The 22,608-nt window shown below is 44.5% G+C and overlaps 2 protein-coding genes across 8 annotated transcripts; one reads left to right on the top strand and one right to left on the bottom strand.

Moving 5' to 3' along the window:
* Window positions 1-165: 165 nt before the first annotated feature.
* dap3 (death associated protein 3) lies at window positions 166-5,512 on the bottom strand (the record flags this gene model as incomplete). Of its 2 annotated transcripts, XM_079164039.1 has the most annotated exons (13): window positions 166-370; window positions 467-584; window positions 1,402-1,491; window positions 1,582-1,641; window positions 1,735-1,899; window positions 2,674-2,754; window positions 3,327-3,457; window positions 3,545-3,637; window positions 3,735-3,843; window positions 3,971-4,072; window positions 4,239-4,352; window positions 5,118-5,159; window positions 5,368-5,512. In XM_079164039.1, the coding sequence occupies 12 exons, from the start codon at window positions 5,154-5,156 to the stop codon at window positions 285-287; spliced, it is 1,188 nt and encodes a 395-aa protein (XP_079020165.1). In that variant the 3' UTR covers window positions 166-284. The 2 variants fall into 2 exon arrangements, with proteins under 2 accessions (XP_079020165.1, XP_079020164.1); XM_079164038.1 differs by lacking the exon at window positions 5,368-5,512 and having other exon boundaries at window positions 5,118-5,168.
* A 2,098-nt stretch (window positions 5,513-7,610) lies between these two features.
* Window positions 7,611-22,396, top strand: LOC306700293 (uncharacterized protein). 6 transcript variants are annotated; one of them, XM_079165281.1, is made up of 14 exons: window positions 7,611-7,846; window positions 10,544-11,423; window positions 12,181-16,252; window positions 17,703-18,027; window positions 18,257-18,382; window positions 18,462-18,568; window positions 18,652-18,725; window positions 18,874-18,919; window positions 19,015-19,055; window positions 19,156-19,223; window positions 19,318-19,487; window positions 20,020-20,111; window positions 20,232-20,374; window positions 20,460-22,396. In XM_079165281.1, the coding sequence occupies exons 2-13, from the start codon at window positions 10,770-10,772 to the stop codon at window positions 20,358-20,360; spliced, it is 5,904 nt and encodes a 1,967-aa protein (XP_079021407.1). In that variant the 5' UTR covers window positions 7,611-7,846; window positions 10,544-10,769; the 3' UTR covers window positions 20,361-20,374; window positions 20,460-22,396. The 6 variants fall into 6 exon arrangements, 4 of the variants coding, with proteins under 4 accessions (XP_079021407.1, XP_079021405.1, XP_079021408.1 ...); XM_079165279.1 differs by having other exon boundaries at window positions 18,209-18,382; XM_079165280.1 differs by having other exon boundaries at window positions 7,612-7,846; window positions 18,209-18,382; window positions 18,474-18,568.
* The last annotated feature ends 212 nt before the right edge of the window (window positions 22,397-22,608 follow it).

Below are 22,608 nucleotides of genomic sequence, written 5' to 3'. Positions count from 1 at the left end.
TTAAAGACTGCATGTTGAATTTTTAATAAAGTTCTTTTTTAAACTTTATTCCACATTTTATTATCAAAGTTACACACATGCATCATAATTTACAGGCATTATAGGTATGAACATTTGAATATTTATGTATTTCTAGGACACTGATATTTGTGTGTATGATATGTGTGTGTGTATGATATGTGTGTGTGTGTGTGTGTGTGTGTGTGTGTGTGTGTGTGTGTGTGTGTGTGTGTGTGTGTGTGTGTGTGTGTGTGTGTGTGTGAGATTGAAGTCTTTCTGTAACTTCATAGGAAGGAACAAATTCTGTCCAACATTGATGGATTTCTGTTGCTCAAAAAGATGAGTTCTTTCTTTCCTTCTTCTGTTCGACCTGATGAGAGGAAAAATAATTTAAAGTTACTGAAAAAGCATTACTTTAAATGTATTTTCTTTTTTGAAGAAAGGCATCCACAGTATCATCGCTCACTCTGTGGATGCTGCAGCCACTGGCGGTCCATGAAATAGAGGTAACAGCTCTCAAACTCCTTCTCGCTGTAGTTGGGCACAGACACCGGGATGAGCGGGTCCATGGTGTCAAACCCCCTCTGATGAGCCAAACACAGACAGGAAGTCAGCATATGTGACATCAAACATCGCTTTAAAAAGGCCTGTTCAGGAAAGAACTTCTAAACACTTTTTAGATTAAATTCATCTCTAACTTACACATGAATCAGAAAATACGGACGAGTATATCATCATATATAATGCACCACAGGCCCTGTTACTAAGTCAAGCAAATTGAGATATTCCTAATTATTTCATTTAAATGCAGAGTTGAGAAATATGCATAATAATGCATCTAAATGCATCTTTTTGTTGGGGGGTAAGACAAGAATGTTTTATGACCCCACAATTGAGCTTATGAAATGCAGACATGCAAAAAATATGGCCGCTATAAATAATATTTCAGCCCACTGCAACAACACAACCACTGGTATCACGCTGCAAACAGGTACAGAGTTTGGCATAAAACGGAATGAACAAGGTAGACGGGATCAGGACAGTAATGACACATTTGACGATTAAGTTTCTGTTCAAGAATGCTCTGTTGACAAAAGTAATCTGTACACTGGAAATACTGGTGGATTTACAGGCTCTTTTTGTTGCTCTACAGACAACAAAAGGATGAGATGCTTGCCACAAACATCAACAAATCATAACCATTATGTCTTGTGTGTATCACTTTATTTAAATCTGAAAAACAACTTCAGCACTAGTTCTGAGGATTGCCCTGATCCTGTACGGAGGCCAGGTTTTCAAATTCCTGACTAATGAATGAAGTTAGAAAAGAGAAGGAAATCTGCTGTCAGAGCTCGAGGACAAGCGCTGCAGATTATTAAGTACAACAAAATGATCTCTGACCTCTCCCAGCAGCTCTTGAGGCAAGTAGGAAGATTTGGAAGTGTAGAGAGACCCCGTCTGAGACAGAGTGGTGATGATGGCGCCTCCAGTCTGAGACAAAAAGAGTGAATGTTATAAAGAAATCTGAGATGTAATATTCTCATGCACCTGTGGTCATCTCCTTTAGTGCGTTCTTCTTACCCAGCCGTTCGTCATCATCTTTTTCAGGTTATAAACCAAAGTGAGATCCTCTGGATCCACCTGATGACAGTAAGAAAGAGAGACACGTAAGCTGACAGAGAAGCATGAAGACAAAAAATGAGACGCGACACGTTTGTTGATGCGTTTCCTCACAGCACTCTTATCCTCCTTCTTGATGGTGGATCTTCCCCACAGGGCGTTGACACCATCCACAGCCACGGCCAGGCGGAAGTCTGACTCTGGCTGCCCGCTTTGCGTCCTCAGCTCCTTCATCACCGCCCCCACCACATCACTGCTGCTCTTCACGCGAGCTATGCCCTACAGCAAAAGAAACATCCATCAGATGCCCGATGACAATCTCTTTAAAGCAACTAAATGGCAACGCCGCCGATTTAACACATCAAAGTCTGCTTACAGGTATTGAAGAGTATACCATTACAACCACAACTGTGGGTAATATAAAATGTTTTTATTGAATTTTACTGTCCATCATGAGTCAGACAATGATATAGGAGTGGAATGCTAAATCAGTGAAATACTCTTTTATATAGTATCAACAAACAACTTTGTAGGTCAAAATCTGAGCCACTGAGAGTTATGGTCGAAGCAAACAGTAATTTCATGCTCCATTTCTTTAGGTACAGATGCAGGAGGTTAGAAACTGGTTTGATTTCTTTTGTCTAATAATGTGCTGTCAGAAGGCTGGCTATTAATATCAGATCTAATTAAAGCTCACAGTAACACCGGCGGTGTTGAGAAACGTGTTTTTCTTATTAAGGAGCAAATGATTGATTGAAAGAGGTGAAAAATCCCCCGACTGAACATAACTCTCCTGCTCTTTGTCAGTGAGTGCGGTACAAACATATTGTGCTGATCCATCCTCGTGCTCAGTTCATTGGCTATTGATCACCACTAAGCAGCACAGTCAAGGTGAAAGATGAAACTTTAATGACCCCCAGTGGGGAAATCGGTAGATGAAGGAAAGGATAGCGAACAAAGAGAAAAAACTACAGAATTGATGCGAAGGTCTCGGAGGGCGAGATAAACCGCATCTCAAATAAACACACACAAATACTCTGTGAGAAAACTCACCTGATCCACCAGCTGCCCGAGTGGACTTCCCTCCTCAGTGAACTCTCTCTTTGTCCAGGAATAGCGCTGCTTTGTCTTTATCTGGGAGAGAAACCACACAGTTTAATTCACCATGTTCATGGTCTGGGTCCTCATTTCTATTCATGCACCAGGTGTCAGATGTTTTTCATTTGCCTCATTACACAAATTAATGATCTATAATAATCTATTAATATTTCAACAAGCTAAAGAGCACTAAAGTACTGAACATGCTCCATCCTCAATACATTAAAATATAAAATCCCATAAATAATAAACCTCAAACCACATCATGCTGTTATATAGCTCCTCTGTCATGCAAAGACGCTGTGCTACAAACGCTGCCTTTAAGAGCGGTGCATAAGGGGAAATTCAGGTGGTGTCATAAAACAGTTTAATTATGTATATCAGCATGTGACCGAAACCGCTGTGAAGATGCTGTCAAGGCTCATTCAAGGTTTATAAATGTCGACATGCTTGTTAGTAATGTGACAAATTATGCAATACTCCACAAGCCTTTATTTTGACGATGAGTACTCAAGAGTCATCAAGTTCAAATTGTAAAATTGCAGCCTATATAAATATCATCTGATGCAGGATGTTTATAAAAATGCACACTGCGGAAAGATCTTTACCTTTGAGAGGAAGTGCTCATTGGTGATTCTGAAGTTGCGCAACCATTCGGTGGCTTGTAATGGCTGATCAAAGCGAGAGGTGTTATAGGAGGAGGGCAGCAGCTCTTTGCAGTTCTTCACCCAGAGGTGAGCTGTATTAGATTAAAAAAAGCAGAGATGTAGGTCACCCTCTGTACAGCGGTAGCAGCCAGGCCCTTGTGTGATTGCGTTTGTCTCACCATCAGGAACATGCATCACCAACCATCCCTGTTTGTAGCAGAAGTGGAGTGTGTGACAGAGAGACATCGTCTTCCCACTGCCCTTCAAGCCATCTGAACAACTTGATCAGGTTAACAACGGCGTTCATCAGAAGCACCAAGAGCATATTTATCTGCGTGTGTGGTTGTGAGCACGTGTTGCAAAGGATACAGAATACATATCGTAGAGAAGGTTTGCTGTAGTCTGCTTTCTTCAGGTAAGAGATGACTTCTAGAGACGGCTGCCTCACCATCATACAGGCTTCATTAAACGTCTTCACCTAAAAAGACACACATTTGTCGGCATTGGTACATTTAACCAAAATCAATAAATCAAGACACAAAATACTATCTATGAACCAGTATGTTTAAAATAATGTGGATGCTGTCACACACACGAGCACATACCTGTTGTTGATAGCGCCGAGGGAGACCGTGAGGGAACAGAGTGTGGATGTGTGCAGAGGGCAGCGTGTAATACTGTCCCATTTGTTTCTCTGACTGACACGCCTGGAAAGAGACAAAATACGTGAGATCAACAGCTAAAATCATGCAAATGTACAGACAACTTGCTGCTACGAATATAAATCTGCAGCAACTAGGCAGCTGTGCTCTGTTTTCCCCTGCTTGATAGCGTGATGAAGACATTTGCACTGCTTGAGTGAGATTTGCTTACTGGATCATTCTCCTGTGTTCTGAAAACTGACAACTGCTCCGGTTCTGACTCCACAGCCACCGCCTCCTGCTGCTGCACACATCCACTGGTATGAAGGGACCTTACATGCGTTACCTGCAAAAAATAATTATAGAATTAATACTCAGAGAAACCAGAACAATGATCAAAACAGAACACATGGTACTGTATTGATATGAGACATATTAAAACAGATATACACCTAATAAATTAATTATCCAGTACAAGACATAATACACTGATAGAAAGCCTTCAACAAAAACTGAGCCCAGTTAAAACAGCTTGTACGTAAACTTGTACTGTAATCTACATTAATCTGTCATTATGACTTCATACAGGTGATGCTTTCTGTCCTCCTCTGGGACTGAATGGAAGCATCCAGTGTCTACAACCTAAGGTAGGATGCTGAATCCTAACTGAGCACATAGATACATCTAAGCTCTGTTTTAATTAATTAATCATTCTTAGTGAGATGTACAGTAATGCTCTGGATTGAACATGTGTTTAATAACAGTTTGCTTTGCTTGATATTCCTTATGAACACTTTTAAAACACTGTTTTCAAATGAGTGTTACAGAACTAAAACTACTTGGCATTGGTTGGCATGTAAATTGACCTACTGTCAATCACTACATACTGTACATTTTGGGAACATGTAATGTACAAGCTACAAAAATCAATACAGGTGTTTTGCTCCAGTTTAACGTCACAAACATCTTCTTGCATCCTTGCTTTATAAACAGAGCAGCTGAACCAGGTCAAAATATCATTTTAAAAAGGATTATTCTTCATTCTGTCCAGGTTATATGTGTCTGCAGCTTCTCCAAAAACACTCAAACCTGCTGTTTAAATGGACCTTACCGTTTGCCGTAGTCTGAAGGACAGTCTGTGGAGCGCCATGATCTGAAACATGGAGGACGAAACGAGTTTAAGTTATATTTCAGGGGTCGCATGTGCCACTGAAGCAAGTAGTATGTAAAAACCAAGCAGTGTCCTTTAACCTTGCGTAAACACTGAGCTAACAGCTAGCTGCGGTCCCCAGCAGGCATGTCACTTACAGGCAACATTAGCAATGTTAGCTAACGTTATTTTAGCACAGAACGCTGTTTACCTGCGATTCAGTTCAGATTCAGTCACAATGATTTCGGTTAAGGTCATCTATTGGTCAAATTTCCCCGGAGTAGACTAAGGAAAGGGTAAACTGCACACCTCCAGGCGAAGTCAATGTGCCAGATCTGTCATGGAGACCGCCATCATGCAACTCAGAGCCGGAAGTGACGTTGTACCATCACAAATCTTTCTAGCCAATGAGAAGGCGCGAGCCAGACGACAACAACTGAAGAAAATGGAGTTTGTCAGACTTTGACACATTTTACCTGTAACAATAATGAATGCTGTTTGAGTTATGACAGCTGTTAACACAGCGGAGGAGTCCAATACATAATTAACTGTTTGGAGAAGGACAGTGCTCGTTTCAAGCACTAAACACAACTCTCTTGATAGGATTTATGAGAGCTGTTGCCAACGTTTGTCTTTTGAACCAAATAGGCCTCCAGTATTTTTAATTTTATAATATCCTTTAACCAATAAATCTGTAGTGACTCTAGGGAGATTCAAATACAAGTCACAAGTCCCTTTTACAAAGTGTGAATGCATGATGAAAAACAAATGTTTTCAATCCAGCTTTTACTTGCCTTAACTCCTTATTCTTTTATTTTCTTAAGCCTCGATTTGCTTATTATGATGTTCCTATTTCAAAATGAATGTTTTGGTTATTTCCTTCTATTTTATTACTTACATTATTCACATTTTATGTAGATGTTAACTAAGCATTTATATTTTTTTAACAATCAAACTATCAGTTGTCAAAAACAGAAAATCACTTTTAAATAATACTGTATATCCCAGGCTGGATTAGCATCCAGGCAAAGAGGCCAAGAGCCCCCATGCTCCCGTACTCCCAGGACCCCTAAAAAGGCGTTTTTTGTGTGTGCACTGTACTTGATAGGAACTCATAGTTGACAGGACACATAAACGAGGAGGTGGGGAGTGAGGGTTTGAGCCATAAGGGCCATAAACATGTTCTCTGGGCAAGAATGAATCTGGCCATGCATCGAGGCAAAGATTGATTACCAACCATGCAAAGTTGGCAACAGCCCCAGTATACCCAGTGCCCTGCCCCAGATTCAATATGTGTCATTTGGTATAGTAATTTAATGAATTTCTAATTTGCTCTCCAAATTTGCATCATTACCTTATCCCGAAGCTCTGTCTTGTTGAAAGACCCTAGTTTAAAAAAAACGTTATTGTGATATTGTCCTTACATACATATTCTTAAATAAAACTGTGTTTTTAATTTTAACTACCCAAAACTATTGTACATACAGCAATCCCTCTTAAAATGGTGGTTGTTTACTGGGTACAGGTGAAATTCATGAGTCTGTTGTATTACAGAGTTGCATTGACTGCAGGAGGAACAAGGGGCCAATAGGAGCCCAAAAGTTCATGTTTGTCATCTGGCCCTCAATAGACTTATAAACAACAAAACAACAAGTGTTATTTGCTACTACTGCTTTAGTACTAGATAGTATTGTAACAATGAATAATAAATAGTAATTATAATGTAATATTAATATAATGATTATTACAATCATCGTTATTATTAATGTTAATGCGTTTCTAGATTATATTATTTTATGTTCATACAAAAACATTACGTAAAATCTGTAGTAGAAATATGTTTTGTTGTAGCCCTATATGTTATTTTGTGTTATTCCACTGAGTGGAGGAAAACATTGCTTGTATGGATCAATATGTTTCAGTGATGATAAACAGCTCTCACATGTGAACTTTTTAATAAGTGCTTCTTCCAGGCTGCCTCTCTCTCTCCTCTCCTACTACAGTAAACTGAATCCCGTTACACTACAGTGACACAACTTTTGAGCTGCTCCCTTAATTCTTACCACCAGCCTACTTCAGACAAAGTCGTCGCCATTTTATTAAACGTCTAAATAGCCCTCCCCAATCGCCTATTATGAACCGCATTGAGATCCTGTGCTCTATTCGCCGTTTTATCCCCTCCTCTGGCCACACGAAAATGGCCACGCAATTGCATTCCCGCACATCCACCAACCCCTCTGCGCTGTCACCGCCTGTAACCCCGCACACACACGAGGTGCTGCAGCCCTTCGTCCCCCGTGATACTGACACGTTAACAGCTCGTGTGAGCACAATCTGATCCATTATTACTGGCGGGGAGCGATGTAACTTTCCCCGAGAGAAGTGGGCAGAAATAAGATCCAGTGTAACCAGTCCGCCACCTAGCTGCGGAGACGCGCCGACGAAGATCTGTCGACTGTATGATTATGAAAACACCCGCGCCAATGTTGTTGCACAGTAGGCTCCGCGCTCCGATGAGACTGAAACTCGGTTTAAGGAGGTGTTTTAACCTCCCCTGGCCTCAGTTATGTAATCAAAGCAACATCTAATGCACCAAAAAGCTCCGGATTGCTGTTGGTGTGGAGGGGTAAGCAGGCAGCAACACCTTAACCTCATGCCTAAACGCAGTTGGCTCCGGGACGCGCTCTCGGGTAAGTAGCCTACGTAGCCTTATTACAGATTTTCATGGCAGTCTGCATTAATGTGTGCAGGCCTGTCATCACCAGCGAGCTCACAGCACTGTAAGGTTACTGATAATGTTGTGCATCCGCGGTGCGCTAATTTTATCCCTTGTTGCTGAGTATGTTTCTCCCTCCGTTCTCCGTGCGCGGTGATATTTCTTATTTCCATGTTGCTGACACCAGCAGGGCTGGCAGAGGACAGATAGAAGAGGGGAAAAAAGGTGGCTCGGGGACTAATCCACATCACAAACACTATAGCAAGCACATTTGGACGCTACGTAGCAACCCCACTTCCATGTTGAGTTTCAATTTGTGTATGTTTTTGGACGCTTAATATGTGTTTCATATCTTATTATGGACATAAGAGTGACGACAACAACAACACGTGCATGTGTGTATCGTTTTTAAGTGCGACAGCATCAGGCGGAGAGTGTTTTTCAGAGGTGCGCAAAGTCATTATGGAGAAGGAAGCCCCTGTGGACGTCCTCAGTACACCGGGGATAGGTTGCTCCAGTGCGGTAACACCCCCACTGCCCATACTGTATCTACAGTAGCAACATCAGTCAACCTACGCAGCTGCGACCTGGGTACACAATGTCCGACCAACACACTTGTAATACACTAACTAGAAGAAAGTGTGTGTGTGTGTGTGTGTGTGTGTGTGTGTGTGTGTGTGTGTGTGAGGAGGGGGGAGACTCACGTGAGAAACCTCCATGTGTATGTGGAGTGGAGTGGAGTGAGGCTTCACCGTTCAGTATTTTAAGATGCCATCACAGGACTTCTGTACTGTTGTCAGGCAGAGGATAATGGTGTTGTAGTTATTGATGATAATACCGTCATGGGATGGTGATTATGGCTGGAAATATGGTGGGGTGGGCCATTATCATGATTTAATCGTCGCCTCAGCGCTGCCGAGGAACCCACACTGACTGCAGTGTCAAGTCCACCCATCATCCTGTCACTGGAAATAGCTTCTGGTCTAATGTTGGAATAATTTTGAGTTATGTTTGAGAGGTATAGCTCGGGAGAGAATAAAAAGCTATTAGTATGCACTTTGACTGATGTTGAATGGGCTTGCCCTTTTAAGTTTGAAAACCTGCCACTCTTATTCTCTTCTAGCCACTTTGCAAAACAGGATTGCAACCCATATCAAGCTTCTCCTCATGCCTGTATCCTCTTCTTCATGCGGTCAGGCCTCTGGCCTAGAGGTCATGATGAAAGCGGCAGAGGACCACTGTCCATCTCTGTGCTCATTTCATTTGATTGTAAGGAGGTTAGGCCTCTGAAATGCTTTCAAAAACTGTTACATAACAGCAGTTACTGGAACAGATGTTGATTTGAGCTCCGTATGATTCAAGGAAAGGGTTTGGGTGTGGAGGGACCAAGAGTCAGGAGAGATAGCCCACTGAGCTCTGAAATGAAAACATTATCTGAGATGCTCTTGTAAGTTTAAGGGGGGCAGTTCAGTGAGTTGTGAGACAAATGAGCTATTTCATAAGAGGCTCTCAGGAGAGAGCTGCAAAAATGCTTGGCTGGGTGTGTTTTAATAGAAAATGGATGAGCGTCTCCCTTAATGAGAGAGTATAATGAAGGAAGCATGACAGAAGATGGTGCTTTTCTTCGATATGTTAAAAACTAGGCTGAACACCGTGCGAGCGAGAGTGAACGTTTTTTCTGGTGGGGAGAATGTTATTTTAGGGTGTGTTACTTGCTGTAATGTCACATTAAAAGTCAATTTACAATGGGGTCAATGAAAAGCTTACTTGACTTAGAGGAAGCAATGGGAGGAGGAGGAATTTGCACTCCTTTCCAAAAATAAGTTTTACCCTTTCCTACGGATTTGTGTTACCACTACTGAAAAGGGGAGGAGGGGAGGAGGGGAATGGTCGGACCGTGAATGGAAGGATTTAGGTTGGAGAGGAGGAAAAGAACGAAGTGGAGGAGGAAATATGGTTCTGATTAACATGGGTACAGTGTATGAGTTGACCATTTTACTGTGTGGTCTACAGAGAGAGAGAGAGAGAGAGAGAGAGAGGGGGAGAGAGAGAGGATGGGACTAATAGAGAATGCATGCAAAAGCTTTCTGCCAAACATGAAAAGCGGAGTTTCGGAGAGAAAAGAAAGTACACTAGAGGGAAGGGTGGGAGGAGAAGTGCTTGTGGGAGTAGCTGAGAACAGAAGGCGCAAAGACAGTGGGGAGAGGAGGGGAGGAGACTGGATCAAGTGTTTGAATTAGTCAGGAGCTGATTGATTGATATATTGATTTGGGGAGAGGAGGCAGAGTATAAGTAAAAGTGTAGAGGTTTAGAGAGTGTTTGCTGTCTTTCAGAGCTGCCGTTATTTACAGATTGTTTTGAGAAAACCTGCTGAGCTGTTTTTGAGGAATGTGAGTAGGTCTTTCTTCCAGTTAATGCCGACATTCTGAGAATCGGTGGCGCTGATTGGCCCCCAGGGGGATGAGATTTGTAGGTTCTGTATGATGAGATCATCTCTGTGGACACAGACTTTAGCACCTCTCTACAGCTGCCTGCAGGAACGGGACTTTCCCCTCAATTCCTGTACTGCTGCTACTCAGCATCTGAGCTCACTGAAATGACTAATCACTGGCCTCTCTATCTTTCTGTCTGTGTCTGTCTGTCGTTTCTCTCCCTCTTTCTCTGCCTCAAGCTTACTCCATCTCAGTTCAAGCCTAAAGGACAAGAGAGACCCCTTCCTTCGCTGGATGACGGAGAGCAACTGTACTTGGACTATTACAGGATATTCTTTGGGAAATCTCCTGACCTACACCTACATTCTGCTTTTTGCTCTTGATCCTAACAATCCCACTGGGGTAATTTAATAGTGTTATACTGGAAGCTCCACAGCATCCTGCCTCTCCCCCCTGACTTCTCTGATGGACCAGAGAGTGAAGGGGGGAACCCCTACAACCACAAACTCCACTCTGGACCCCACCTCTGCATCTGAAGACTCTGAAGTGGCAGAGAAAAAGAAGAGGGGTGAGGGGGAGAAAGGAGATGTAGGGGAAAAGAAGGAGGAGAAAAGAGGAACATTGAAAAAGAGAGAAGGCGACAAGGGGGCAGTGCTGGAGTTGCTTATCGAGGGGCGCTGTGGAAGCGCAGGGCAGCAACAGCTTCAGATCTCTGGCAGAGAGACCAGCTGCCCTGAGGGGAATGTACGTCTCCGGATTGGACTCCAGGCCAAACGCACCAAGAAACCGCCCAAGATCTTGGAGAGCTACGTCTGCAAGCCCACCGTCAGGACCTATCAGAGACAAGCCAGGGGTGGACTGCTAAGGGGGAATGGAGAAGGAGGACCGCAGAACAAAACCAGCTCCACTCCAGACGAGCCAACCAGAGATCACCGTTCAGGCTTGGATTCTATCCAGACCACATCCAAACAAACTGCATCTGCCGCTTCACCACCACTTGCATCATCATCATCATCATCATCATCATCATCATCATCGCAGCCACTGTCATCATCAACAGCTTCCACGACAGCGTCAGTCCCTGCCATAACCAGCCAAGGGACCAAGTCTGCCAAACAGGTATGTTAAGGACAAGGCTACACACACACACACACACACAAACATGCCTACATGGTGCAAAATCGTACAGCTTTGTGCTTATCTGTAATAAGGTCAAATTGGCTATTGTTTCAATACTGAAACCTAAGCAGCCTATTTAAATAAGCAGACCTATAAATAGGACAACAGCACGGCAACCACTTGGAGGTATTACAGACATTGGTCCATCAGTCCGTATGACAATCCCCCAAGGGGAAGCGTATTGCTTTAGCTGCAAAAACGCCACTCAAGCTGTAGCATACCAAAATTACAGGACAAGTACGAAATGTCAGGCCTTCTCATCTGTATTAGTGGTAATTTATAGCTACCAATAGCACAGCTTTCTCTCTCTTTCTGTCTCTGCATGGCTCTCTATATCTGTCCCTTCCTTCTATTTTTACATCCCCTCTTTTCTCTACCTGCTCTAATTTATCTTTCTCTCCCCTTCAGTCCCTGTCCCACTCCCTTCCTCTCTGTTTCTCTGCCTTTGTATTTCTCCTTTCTGTGTCAGCCCCATTCCTGTTTCCATCACCTCACTGTCTCCTTCTCTTCAGTATGCCCTCTTTTCTCTGCCTGATTGAGTCATTTTGTCCTCACTCTCCCTTTTAATGGGCGGGCAAAAACAAAAGCATTTCAGTTGTTGTTTCTTCCCCATTGTCCTTCGCTGTTGTCCTTACAAACTAGTGGATGTTACAGCCATTGTTGTCTATGACAGAGATTCCGTGTTTGCACTCCCCAGGTTCCTATCAAACTGGCCGATAAGACAGAGGTGAATTCAAATGGCTCATCTGAGAAAGTGAAGAAAGAGAAGATTCCCAGTGTCAATGGCAAGCCTGTCTCTGCAGGACACAAACCATGCTCGCCTACAACAGACCAGACAGCTTCAATTATTCCTTCCACAGCATGCATCCAAGCCCCATCTTCATCGGAAACCAGGAATGAAGGGAAGACCTCCAAAAAACATAATGGTTTGGTTCAGACAGCAAAACAGAAGGGACTATCTAATGGGAAAGGCTCTGTTGACATCCTTGGCACTTCCACCTCGCAGAAAAGCAAAGTTGGAAAACACAGCAGTTCCTCCTCTGTTTCTTCCATGGACTCCTCGACAAGACTTCCAGCCTTCACCACCTCCCATAAAGAACTCAGCCTGTCCAATAAGAGTAGACCAGACTCTCCTTCCTCTTCTTCAGTCACCCCTAAACCACAGTCCTCCCCCACTGTGGTTCTCTCCTCTACCCAACCCCAAGATCAGGATCCTTCTATACAGGCCCCACTAGAGAAAAAGAGAGACAAAGAGAGGAAAGCAAAGAAAGACAAACGGAAAGACAAAAAATCAAAGAGAGATAGATTGGAGCCTGAAAGAGCAAAGAGTCAGACCAGAAAGGAGGAAGGCAAGAAGAAGAAAAAGGAGAAAGGGAAAGATGGGAAATCAAGGCATGGCAAAGAAAAAGAGGAAGGACATAGGACTGATAATACGTGGAGGGATGAGTTAAAGACTGAAAGAGGAAAGACAGAGAAAAAGAGGGACAAGCTTAGCCCAGACAGACAAAGACCAGAGGATAATACATTTGGCGAAACAGTTGATACTAGTAAACTAGATAAAACCTGTAAAGTTGTGAATCCAGACGGACCAGATGAGATAGACAAGATGGATGACAGTTGCAAGCCAGTTAAACAAGCTGAGCTAGCAATAGCAACAGGTGACACCAGTAAATCAAAAGAACAAGATATCTCAAGACATTCAACTGTGCCTCCAAGCCACCCCTCTTCTTCTGCTCCTCCCTCTCTGCCAACTCCCTCTGCTCGTGCCCCTGTTTCTCCCCCTTTTCCTCCCCAAGAGCAGGACAGCCGTCCGCTTAAGAAACGTAAAGCCAGGCGGCCCAGCTGGACCAAGCTGGTGCACCGGGCTCAGAGGGTGGAAAATCAGGAAGCCCCTTCAGATTCCCAACATAATCCTTTACTAAATTTCCCCCAAAACCCCAAGATGTCCCTTCCTGCCAAGGCCACTATTCATCAGACTGATGAGTCACACACAGCTCACTCTAGCTCCTTAAACAGCAGCTCATCCCCTCTCTCTTCTGCAACCAAACCTCCATCCCCAAAGCAGAGTCATCCCACATCAGACCCTAGTCCCCCTGCTTCCAGATGCCCCATAACCCCTGCCCGAAAAAGGGGCCGGCCAAAATCCCACAGCTCTAGCTCAGATGAACCTCCCACGAGACTTTCACCAAACGCTATCCCAACGGAGGTGCCTCTTATGGTGTGTGACAGAGTTCAAAAAGCCCCTGTGCTGGAGCCAAGTCCAAAACTGCAGTGCGCCGCTCAGTCTAAATCCAGCCCGAAGAAGCGTGGCCGTCCTCCTAAGCGACCCCTCTCCGAGGACCACAGTCGCGATGCACTGAATCGTACTGACAGGAGTAAAGATTTTCACAATGCTGAAAAGGGGAACAGGCAGCTAAAGATCAGGAGGCTGATTAACGAGATGAAGAAAAGAAAGAAGAGGAGACTTCACAAGGTAATGCTGTCTGGGTATGTGGGAAAGGAGGGAAGGGGAGGCCAGGCAGCAGATGGCGAGACCTCTCTGAGAATGAGTAAATCAATAGAGGCTACAACAGTACACACACTCTCAGCCCTGTCCTCCTCCTTTGGGAGCAAGTTGGGCCCTCAGATCAATGTGAGCAAGAGAGGGACCATCTACATGGGCAAGAGACGAGGACGCAAGCCTAAAGCCCAAACCGCTAACGCCAACTCCCAGAACACCACACAGTCGTCCCTGTTTAACAATCCCTCTGAAACATCTCTCTTCTCATCTAACCAACCCCAGCATCCTCCCTCTCACCCATTTCCTTCTCCATCTCTCACCCACTCTAGTGGGGCCCAGAGCCCTTATAGTGAAGGCAGCCTCACAGAACCAACATCTTCCCTACTTTTTCCTCACCCTTTCTTCCTCCCTTCCCCATCATCCTCCTGTACCTCCCCCCGTCCTCCCTCCTCCTCATCCCTCTCTCCCTTTGTGAAGAAGAGTTGTCCATGTCAGGGAAGGCATCATTTCCCCTTTCACCAGTCTTCATGTAAGCTCTCCTGTCCCACCCCTCCACTGCATCACACACCAGGCTCTCCTGGCCACCTGAAAGAGGCCACCCCCTCCCCCAGGAGTGAGTCACACAGCGAGGACACGCTGCCTAGCGATAGTGGGATTGGCACGGATAACAACAGTGTTTCTGAGCGAGCGGAGATGAGGGGGGTTAGAGGCATTTTCAGGTTGGGTCAGGGGTCAGGAGTGATTCTGGGGGGTCAAAGGCACCCTTCCTCTCTTGTCGACCGTCCCTCTCCTGTCTCTTCACCCCTCTCTCTAATGCCGAGACACACAAACCCCATCACCAACTTAACTACTATGGAGCGGCACAGAGACAGACACAGGCACAGGCGAAGGGATTACGACTGTTCCTCTTCCTGTACTTGCTTGTGCCCGTGCTCCTGCCCAGGACACAACAAGTGCAATCATTTGGATTATTACCCATGCCTTGGACACAATGCACTGAAGAGACAGAAAAATAAACATAAGAAGAAGCACCAGCAGCTGCACATGCAGGATCCAGAGTTTCTGGCCGAGCTAGAAGATGTGATCGGTCAGTTCAGCGAGGTCCACATCGGACGGCGAAGTTGGGCGAGGACAGGACTGGGACAGGGCTTTGATGCGAGTAGGAATGCTGCTGGGGGAAGGCGTCATCACTCCTCCTCCCATTCTCTCCGCTCCAACATCTTCAGGATCAATCTGAATGGCTTCTACTCTCCTCACCCTTCATCTTACTCTGCTAATCCCTCCTTCTCTCCCCAGCCTTTCTACCCTTGCCAGCCTGTGCATTGCAGCAGGAAGCCAGACAGCAGGCAATGTGGTTGCTCGTCAAAATTTCAGGAGAGCATTGAAAATATGGGCTTTTACAGCGGCTATCCCCCAGCCACGACACTTTACCACCACCTCCCCAGCTCCTACCAGCTTCCCTCGCCACACCAGTACGCCCCCCATCAGTCCCATCATGCCCACTTCCTCCTCAACCCCGCCAGATTCCACAGGCGGAGGAGCAGGTTGCAGCGGGAGGGAGCTTTAGGAGGAGAGGTTGAGGGAGATCTAGGAGGCAGTGGAGGAGCCCCACACCTCAGCTCAGGGTTCACATCCAGCCTCTCCTGTGGCTGTGGGAGGAGTGAACACAAACACAAACATAAACACCGGCACTGCGAACGAGACATGGATGAGGAGGAGGACCTACACGAGGAAGAGGAGGAAGATGGAATGGAGAGGGAGGGGTTGGCTAGTTCAAAGCCAAGGTCAGGGTTCATTTTGGGGCAAAGTGGAGGAGGAAGGAAAGGGGCAAGAGGAATGGGGTCTGCTGCTGCTGCCACATCATCCTCAGCAGAGAGGTTCAAACACACATCGCTCACCTCACTGGGGCTGGGTTCCTCTCACCTGTCTTCATTTGGAGGAAGCTGGGGCGGTCTGGGCCAGAGCTGGACAAAATTTGGGGGCCTTGGAGGTACAGGGTTTGGAAATACAACTTCCAGCTGGAGAGGCTTCACTGGAGAGCAACATACAGGCAGACTGATCGCATCAGACGGAGAGGACGAAGACGGGGAGGACGAGTCGCACCTGTACAGGACGTCACCATCCCCAACACACACCAACCTGTTCACATCAGCTGCCTTGGCAACAGGGGGGAAGGGTCTGAGGATCGGATTGGCCGGTAGGAATCCAGGAAGTGGGGACAGGTCATGGAGGAAAGATGAGCCAGCATGGACTGAGAGGAGAGAAGCAGGTAAGGATGCATGAATGGTTTGATCAATAAATCTGTGACTTAATAGACATGACTGTGCTTCTGTGTGATGGCTGTGAGGTCATGTTAGCATTAATGCTAAAGTTGGTGCAAATACTGCAATATTAGTATTTCTCTGGCTGTCTGTGCTGATAAATGCTACAAACAAATCTCCATTGTTAACATGCTTTATGTGTTGTGTGAATGCATAGTTGCATTGTGTCATGCATACATAGAATACTGACAGATGATATAGAAAATCTAACATCAACTGTGCTTACCAATGAAATACAACAGCACCCAAATCATGACAGCTAGCTGTGTGAATAGGTTGTAAGCCAAGAGGCTCTTTACACTTCCGAGGTTATGACAGATTTCTTTATTTGCAGAATGTGGAGATGAGATTTTGGCACCAATAGTTTGCCCACTATAGTGACAGCATTGCTTTTTCTCAGGTGTTGTTGAGCCACACATCAAAGCCTGGAGGGTGTTTGAGAGGAAATCAGACTCCGTTCTTTTTATAGCCAATTTCAGACTCCCGCTGCTGTGCAGGATATGTGCCTAGCTCAACCCCCCCCCCCCCCCCACACACACACACACACAGACACACACATACACACACACACACACACACATACATGTTACCGCTCCGTTGGAGTTTTTAAAAATTGTTATAGCAGCATCTTTATGGGAATCTTCCAGAAAATCTTTGAAATCTTCCCGGCCTGCAGCGAACCACACGCTGTTGCAGCCCGGGGCTACCCAGTGAACACACAGTCATTAGTTAACCACCAGATTGGCTATTTAAAGCCTGGCCTACCCCTCACTGCTGGCCAACCGACTTGGAAAAAGGAAAGCGTGGTCAGTCTGTGAGGGACTGTGGAAAATGGATCAAAAAGATAGATGACCTCAGGAGAGATTAATGGAGGACTAGCATGGAGGTCAGAGTGGGGGCAAAAATAACTTGTGAGGGGAAAATGTTTTTAAAAGAAGTGTAATACATTTGACATCAATTCATCATTTAACTAAACACACGTTTCTAAGTTTAGCACATCCAGATTTTTTCTCTGTCTTTGTCTGCTCAGCCTTTTGAGGTTGTGTTCCACATTAACTGATCATGCAAAAACTATTTGTGTGGAAGAGTGCATACGTGTGCATGTTCATACCATAAAGTATGCATTCTGCACAGTGGACATTCTTGTGGTTTTTTGCTGTGAATGTGCGTACATAAATCACCTCTTAATGCATTTCCCAGAAGTGAACTGGTCAGAGGAAATGTTGTGACTCACATAATCTGTGTCCCATCCGCATGACTCAGCCTAGACTGGGCTCACATCACACCTCCTGCTGGCTCAATCGCTGATCCACATCTGTCTCATTTCCTCTCTGCCACTTACACCCCTCCTCCTGTGCCTCAACCCCTCCTTCCCTCTTTCCATTTCAATGACTGCAGGTTTACAAGGTGATTCAAGAAGCCGGGGGCAGCAGAAAACCGTGCCAACGCCAGAGAGTGTGGCAGGAGGGGGGAAAAGAAGGCCAGGGCGGCCCAGAAAGCATCCACTGCCCTCCACTGTGTCCTCCCCCATGCACTCATCGGCAGCTCCCTCCGTGTCATCACCCGACCTCTTGCCAGGACACAACAGAGATTGGAGAGAAGTGGGAGGGCCAGAGAGAGATAGAGGAGGCGACACAGTGCAGCAGGTGACAGAGTTGGAGCTGCAGGCCAGGAAGAAAAGGGGACGGAAAAGAAAACATGGTGACTCTCCTTGTCATCAGAGGTAAACACTCACAACTGTATTATAAAGTACCTGAGCTGGTTGACTTGAAAATTCAATACAACCACTCACTATTGCTTTATTAACCCACTGTTTTCAGCACTGTGTGCTAAACCAGTGCCTTTTCTCTCTTTCTCTTTTTCCTCTCTATCATTCTATCTCTCTCTTCGTGCTTTCCTTTTAGTGTCGCTGAGGATAAACCTGAGTGTGACACCCCTCCTGAATGTTTTAGCCCATTAGATGTCGACCAGGCTCCCTCTCAACCAGTAACCATCCAAAGAGAGGAGAAAGCAGATGGGCCTCCCAGGAAGAAGTTTCTGAGGGCGGGTCTTTACTCTGATGATTACAAAACTACAGAGTAAGTTGACATAATTCATAAACAAACTATTACAATTTTTTAAAATCTTTTGTTTGTTTATGTTTTTAATGTTTTTAAGTCTCTTTCCTAGCCCGCCCTCCCATGCCCGGCAGTTGTGCAAAGACAGTATGGATTACTCACCGGGGGAGCATGAATATAGCCTTTTACCTGCTCCCATAAATGTTGGTGAGTATTTAATACAATTCCAAAAACTGCTGTAGTTTGTTGTAGCTGCGATTGTTCATCCTAATTGCCTTTTCGTTCTCCAGGGAAGTACCTTAGGCTGAAGAAGATTCATTTCCAGTTACCTTATGATGTTATGTGCCTGTGGCAGAACAATCAGGTACAGTGGAGCCCCACAACACAGAATCAGGAAGTTAGACGGGCAACCTGAAGCATCATTGAAGATAAAAGAGTGTTACAAGAGTGTTACAAGGGGATTTGTGGAGTGTCATGAATGTGCATGTAATTCTGATGTTGTGTTGTCACAGCTTCAAAAGCAGCCTACTGTCCCCCTGAAGAGGAAGCGGCATTACTGTGAGTTGCCAGTAATCAATGTGTTATCGTCAAGTTTAGTAGATGGATCAAATCAATGCTCTCATACAGCGTCTTACTCTGTACCTCTCACTCAGGCCGGCTGAAGGAAAGGATTGTATCCTCTCATCGGACAGCGGTGAGTTCATGTGGCTTGGGGTTGTTCACTCCAGTGAAGAACGTCGCTTTAATAAGTGTTAAACTTACAAGCGTCCCTCCTTTTTATTTGTATTTTACAGGAGAGCTGTAGCGACATTACTAGCTTGTTTCCGCACCTCGACATGGAGCCTTTGACCAGCAGTGAGCGGTATGGAAAGAACGCCGCGATTAACATAGATACAGTAAACTATTACTGAATTAATGCCAGTGAGCTAATGTGTCTTCCTTGTGTGCCGGGCCAGGAGCTTTGTGGTGAAACACCACGTGTTCCTTGTGAGGAACTGGGAGCTCGTGAGAGACAGACAGATCCGACTGAGGATAGGGAGGGAGAGAGACGCAGAGGGAGAGGAGCAGAACTCACGACGCCTGTCCTGTGATGGAGCCAATGAAGACGACAGCCACATCAAGTCAGGTCCATGAAGCAAGTGTGTGTGTTAGTTTTTGTTTCTGTAGGTGTTTGTGTATGCATACGTGTATGTGGTTGAACTCACATTTTCATTTCAACATCTGTATAGATTTCTTCTTATGTCCCTTGTTCTGTCTTTTACTTAATGTGTGCATGTATGTGCGTGTGTGTGTGTGTGTGTGTGTGTGTGTGCTCTGCTTACAGCCCGTCGTCCTCATATTTGGCCTGTCTTTCCATATCATACTCAGCAGCACAAACTAAGTGGTTTTCCAACCACAGAATTTCAGCCTGCAGAAATGTTTCCCCATTTCTGTCATCCAGCACTGGTGTCCAAGAACCCAGCTGACATCAACTTTCCCCATTAACAGTGAAACCACATCGTTACCATCAAAGATTCTCTGACTGATAGGAATCAAAGGGAAATAAGGACACACGCATAATTACAGATATATCTGTAAAATAAATTATGCGCTGTTGTCATTCCCTCCTACAACCCCTTCACTAACATACAGAATACTGTTTGAACTCTGACCCACAGATCAGCAAGTGGGGGTGGAGGTGACGGTTAGCAGCAGTGACCCCCACCATCAGAGTCAGGACACCTCCAGCTCGCTCACTGCCAGCCCCTGTGTGAGTGAAACACCACCCACCTACTAAAAAAAACAAGATTTTCTTTTAAGAATGCATGTTTCCGATCAACGATAAAAAAATCTGCTTTTGCAATTAGTTGTGCATACTTGTTCACCACAGCCCACCAAAACCCAGAACAGACAAGAGGAGGAGGGAGAGGAAGAAAAACGAGGGGAAGAAGAGGTCTGCAGCAGAGAACAGAGGAGGAAACGGCTGAATGATTTACTTTTGACCCTGCAGCATTCATAAGCTAACAATGAGAGGTAAGTAGAGCATCAAATACAGAAACAGGAGGGACTCGGAGATGTATACGCATTGTCTTGTTGATATTGTCTTGCCTTTACGTAGGTGGGACCACTCTGAGAAAGGGACCAGGCCCACCACCGGACAGATGGACAGGAACTGATGTCACAACACTGCTATTAACAGTAGTAGTGCCGCGGAGAACAAGCGAGAAAAAGAAGAAGCGAGATGGAGAATTATAGCAGCCGAAAAATGCAAGAAAGACATCTCACACACTGACAGATGAGTGTGGTGAACCTAGCGCTCCGAAGGGCATCACACCAAGGATGAAACCATGGAAACACATCTTTTGTCCAAGCGGCAAGGGATGAGACAAACTGAGACAAACTGTCCCGGATGAAAGAAATAAAAGACACAGACCAGCTGAAATGAATTTGCACTAGTGCTGGATGAGCAAGCACACTAAAGACTGTATGTATGTATGCTGAGTGAACACAATATAAACACACAAACACATACACTTTGATTGCTCTTACTTAGGCACCTTAAGCAAAGACAGACATTGGTCCGAGTCTGAAAGTGGACATATATGGTATTTAGCATTTAAGCTCGGAAGTTTCCAAGAGACGAGAAGCTCAGGAGCTGCCCGGGGATACAAAAATGTAGCCTGGGCCCTAAGTAGGTCAAAATTGAACCCTCATTTACTCATTAAGCTTTCAAAGTCACATTGCACCTTTGGGAAATGACACAAAGAGAAATGAACCAGTTGAAAGCTGTTGAGACAGTGGTAGGGGTTTTTCTTCACTTTACCAAGACTATGTCTGCTATGTACCAGTGAATAGGTGGGGGGGGGGCTTTGTGATAGGAATTTTGGCATCGCTGCAAGAGAATTTCAAATGAGGTTTTAAGAAAGAACTTATTTTTGGAAAAAAAAAAAGACAGCTTGAACACTGTCTGCTTAAGAGATGGGCAAAATATATTCATGATAGGAATGTTTATTGTTGACTATTTTCAGTATTGCTTCCTGGGGAAGGGAGAAAGAGGGGTAAAAAGGGTTTTGTTTACGTCAGACTGCCTTTGAGAATGTTTTTGCTCCAGAGCATTGACAATCAGAATGTCCTAGGGGGAAGACAAGAGACAAAACTAGAATTGATTTGCCCCAAATGCTCTGTAGAAGTGCCATGTTGTCTTGTGTACGTACCTAAGCGAACTCATGCAGTCTTTAAAAGCAATATCTCATCTGATAAGGACTATATAAGGACTTCTGTTGTTGTGTTTTTTTTAGTTGTGAATATCTGAGGATTGGAGGTCATTTTTCTGTACAGTTGCATAGTAGATTGTCCTCATGTTAGGAGGATTGGGCTAATCCACTTAGTGGAAGAAGCGGTTAGTTTCATGAATGTACATAGAGAGAGAGACCTGTTTTCCTTCTATCAGCAGTAGCGTGTAAAATGAGTATTATACATGACAATACTATTGGGATTATACATACAACTTATTAATCAAACATTTCGTTTTACTAACATGTTTTTAACAGAGTATAAAGCTGACCAATATACCAGTCATTTGTCCCTAAAATTGACTATGATTGTATATGATTTTTTTGTAGAATTACATAATTTGTCTCTTTTGTTAGCTGAGCGTACATTTTTCATTTTCTAATTATTGGTCAGACAATCAGTGACAGTGATTTAGTCTTTCCAGTGTTACATTTCTGCTCTCTTTCAGTAGTGTGGCTTCTAATAACAAGCCAAGAAAGTGCAATTTCTTTGACTGTTTACATACTGTATGTATATTTTTCCTCTTTCCTTTTTTAACTAAGAGCACTACATTATTGCCAGTGGATGATTAACTTTATAGCAAAGGTACACATAAAGAGTTATTTATCTAGTTTGCATGACATGTAACCTTTGACTGTTGCCTCTGATAATATGCATCTAAAAAACAAAACATCAAAAACAGTTATAACTCAATGCCATAGAATGTCAGCTCAGACTATTTGCCTCTATAACCATAATAATAAAAGCATTTTATGTCTACTAGTATGAAACCCTGCAGACTCTTGGTGTATCGGTCATAAGGCTTTCTGTGTTTTGGGAGATTATTGAAGTGATTTTAATCAGGTTGAGCTAACAGTGCTATCTAGTGGTGTTTGCATGTATATCTCACACTGTGTTGTCCTCCATAATGACCCACAATGGAGGACGCTATCAAAGGAACATGGTTACAAGATGGGGGAGGGCTGCAGCTCACT

Source organism: Pholis gunnellus (assembly GCF_910591455.1).
Source record: "Pholis gunnellus genome assembly, chromosome: 8".
Lineage (NCBI taxonomy): Eukaryota > Metazoa > Chordata > Actinopteri > Perciformes > Pholidae > Pholis > Pholis gunnellus.
The sequence above is the reverse complement of the archived record's forward strand: the minus strand, read 5'-3'. Positions and strand labels throughout refer to the sequence as shown.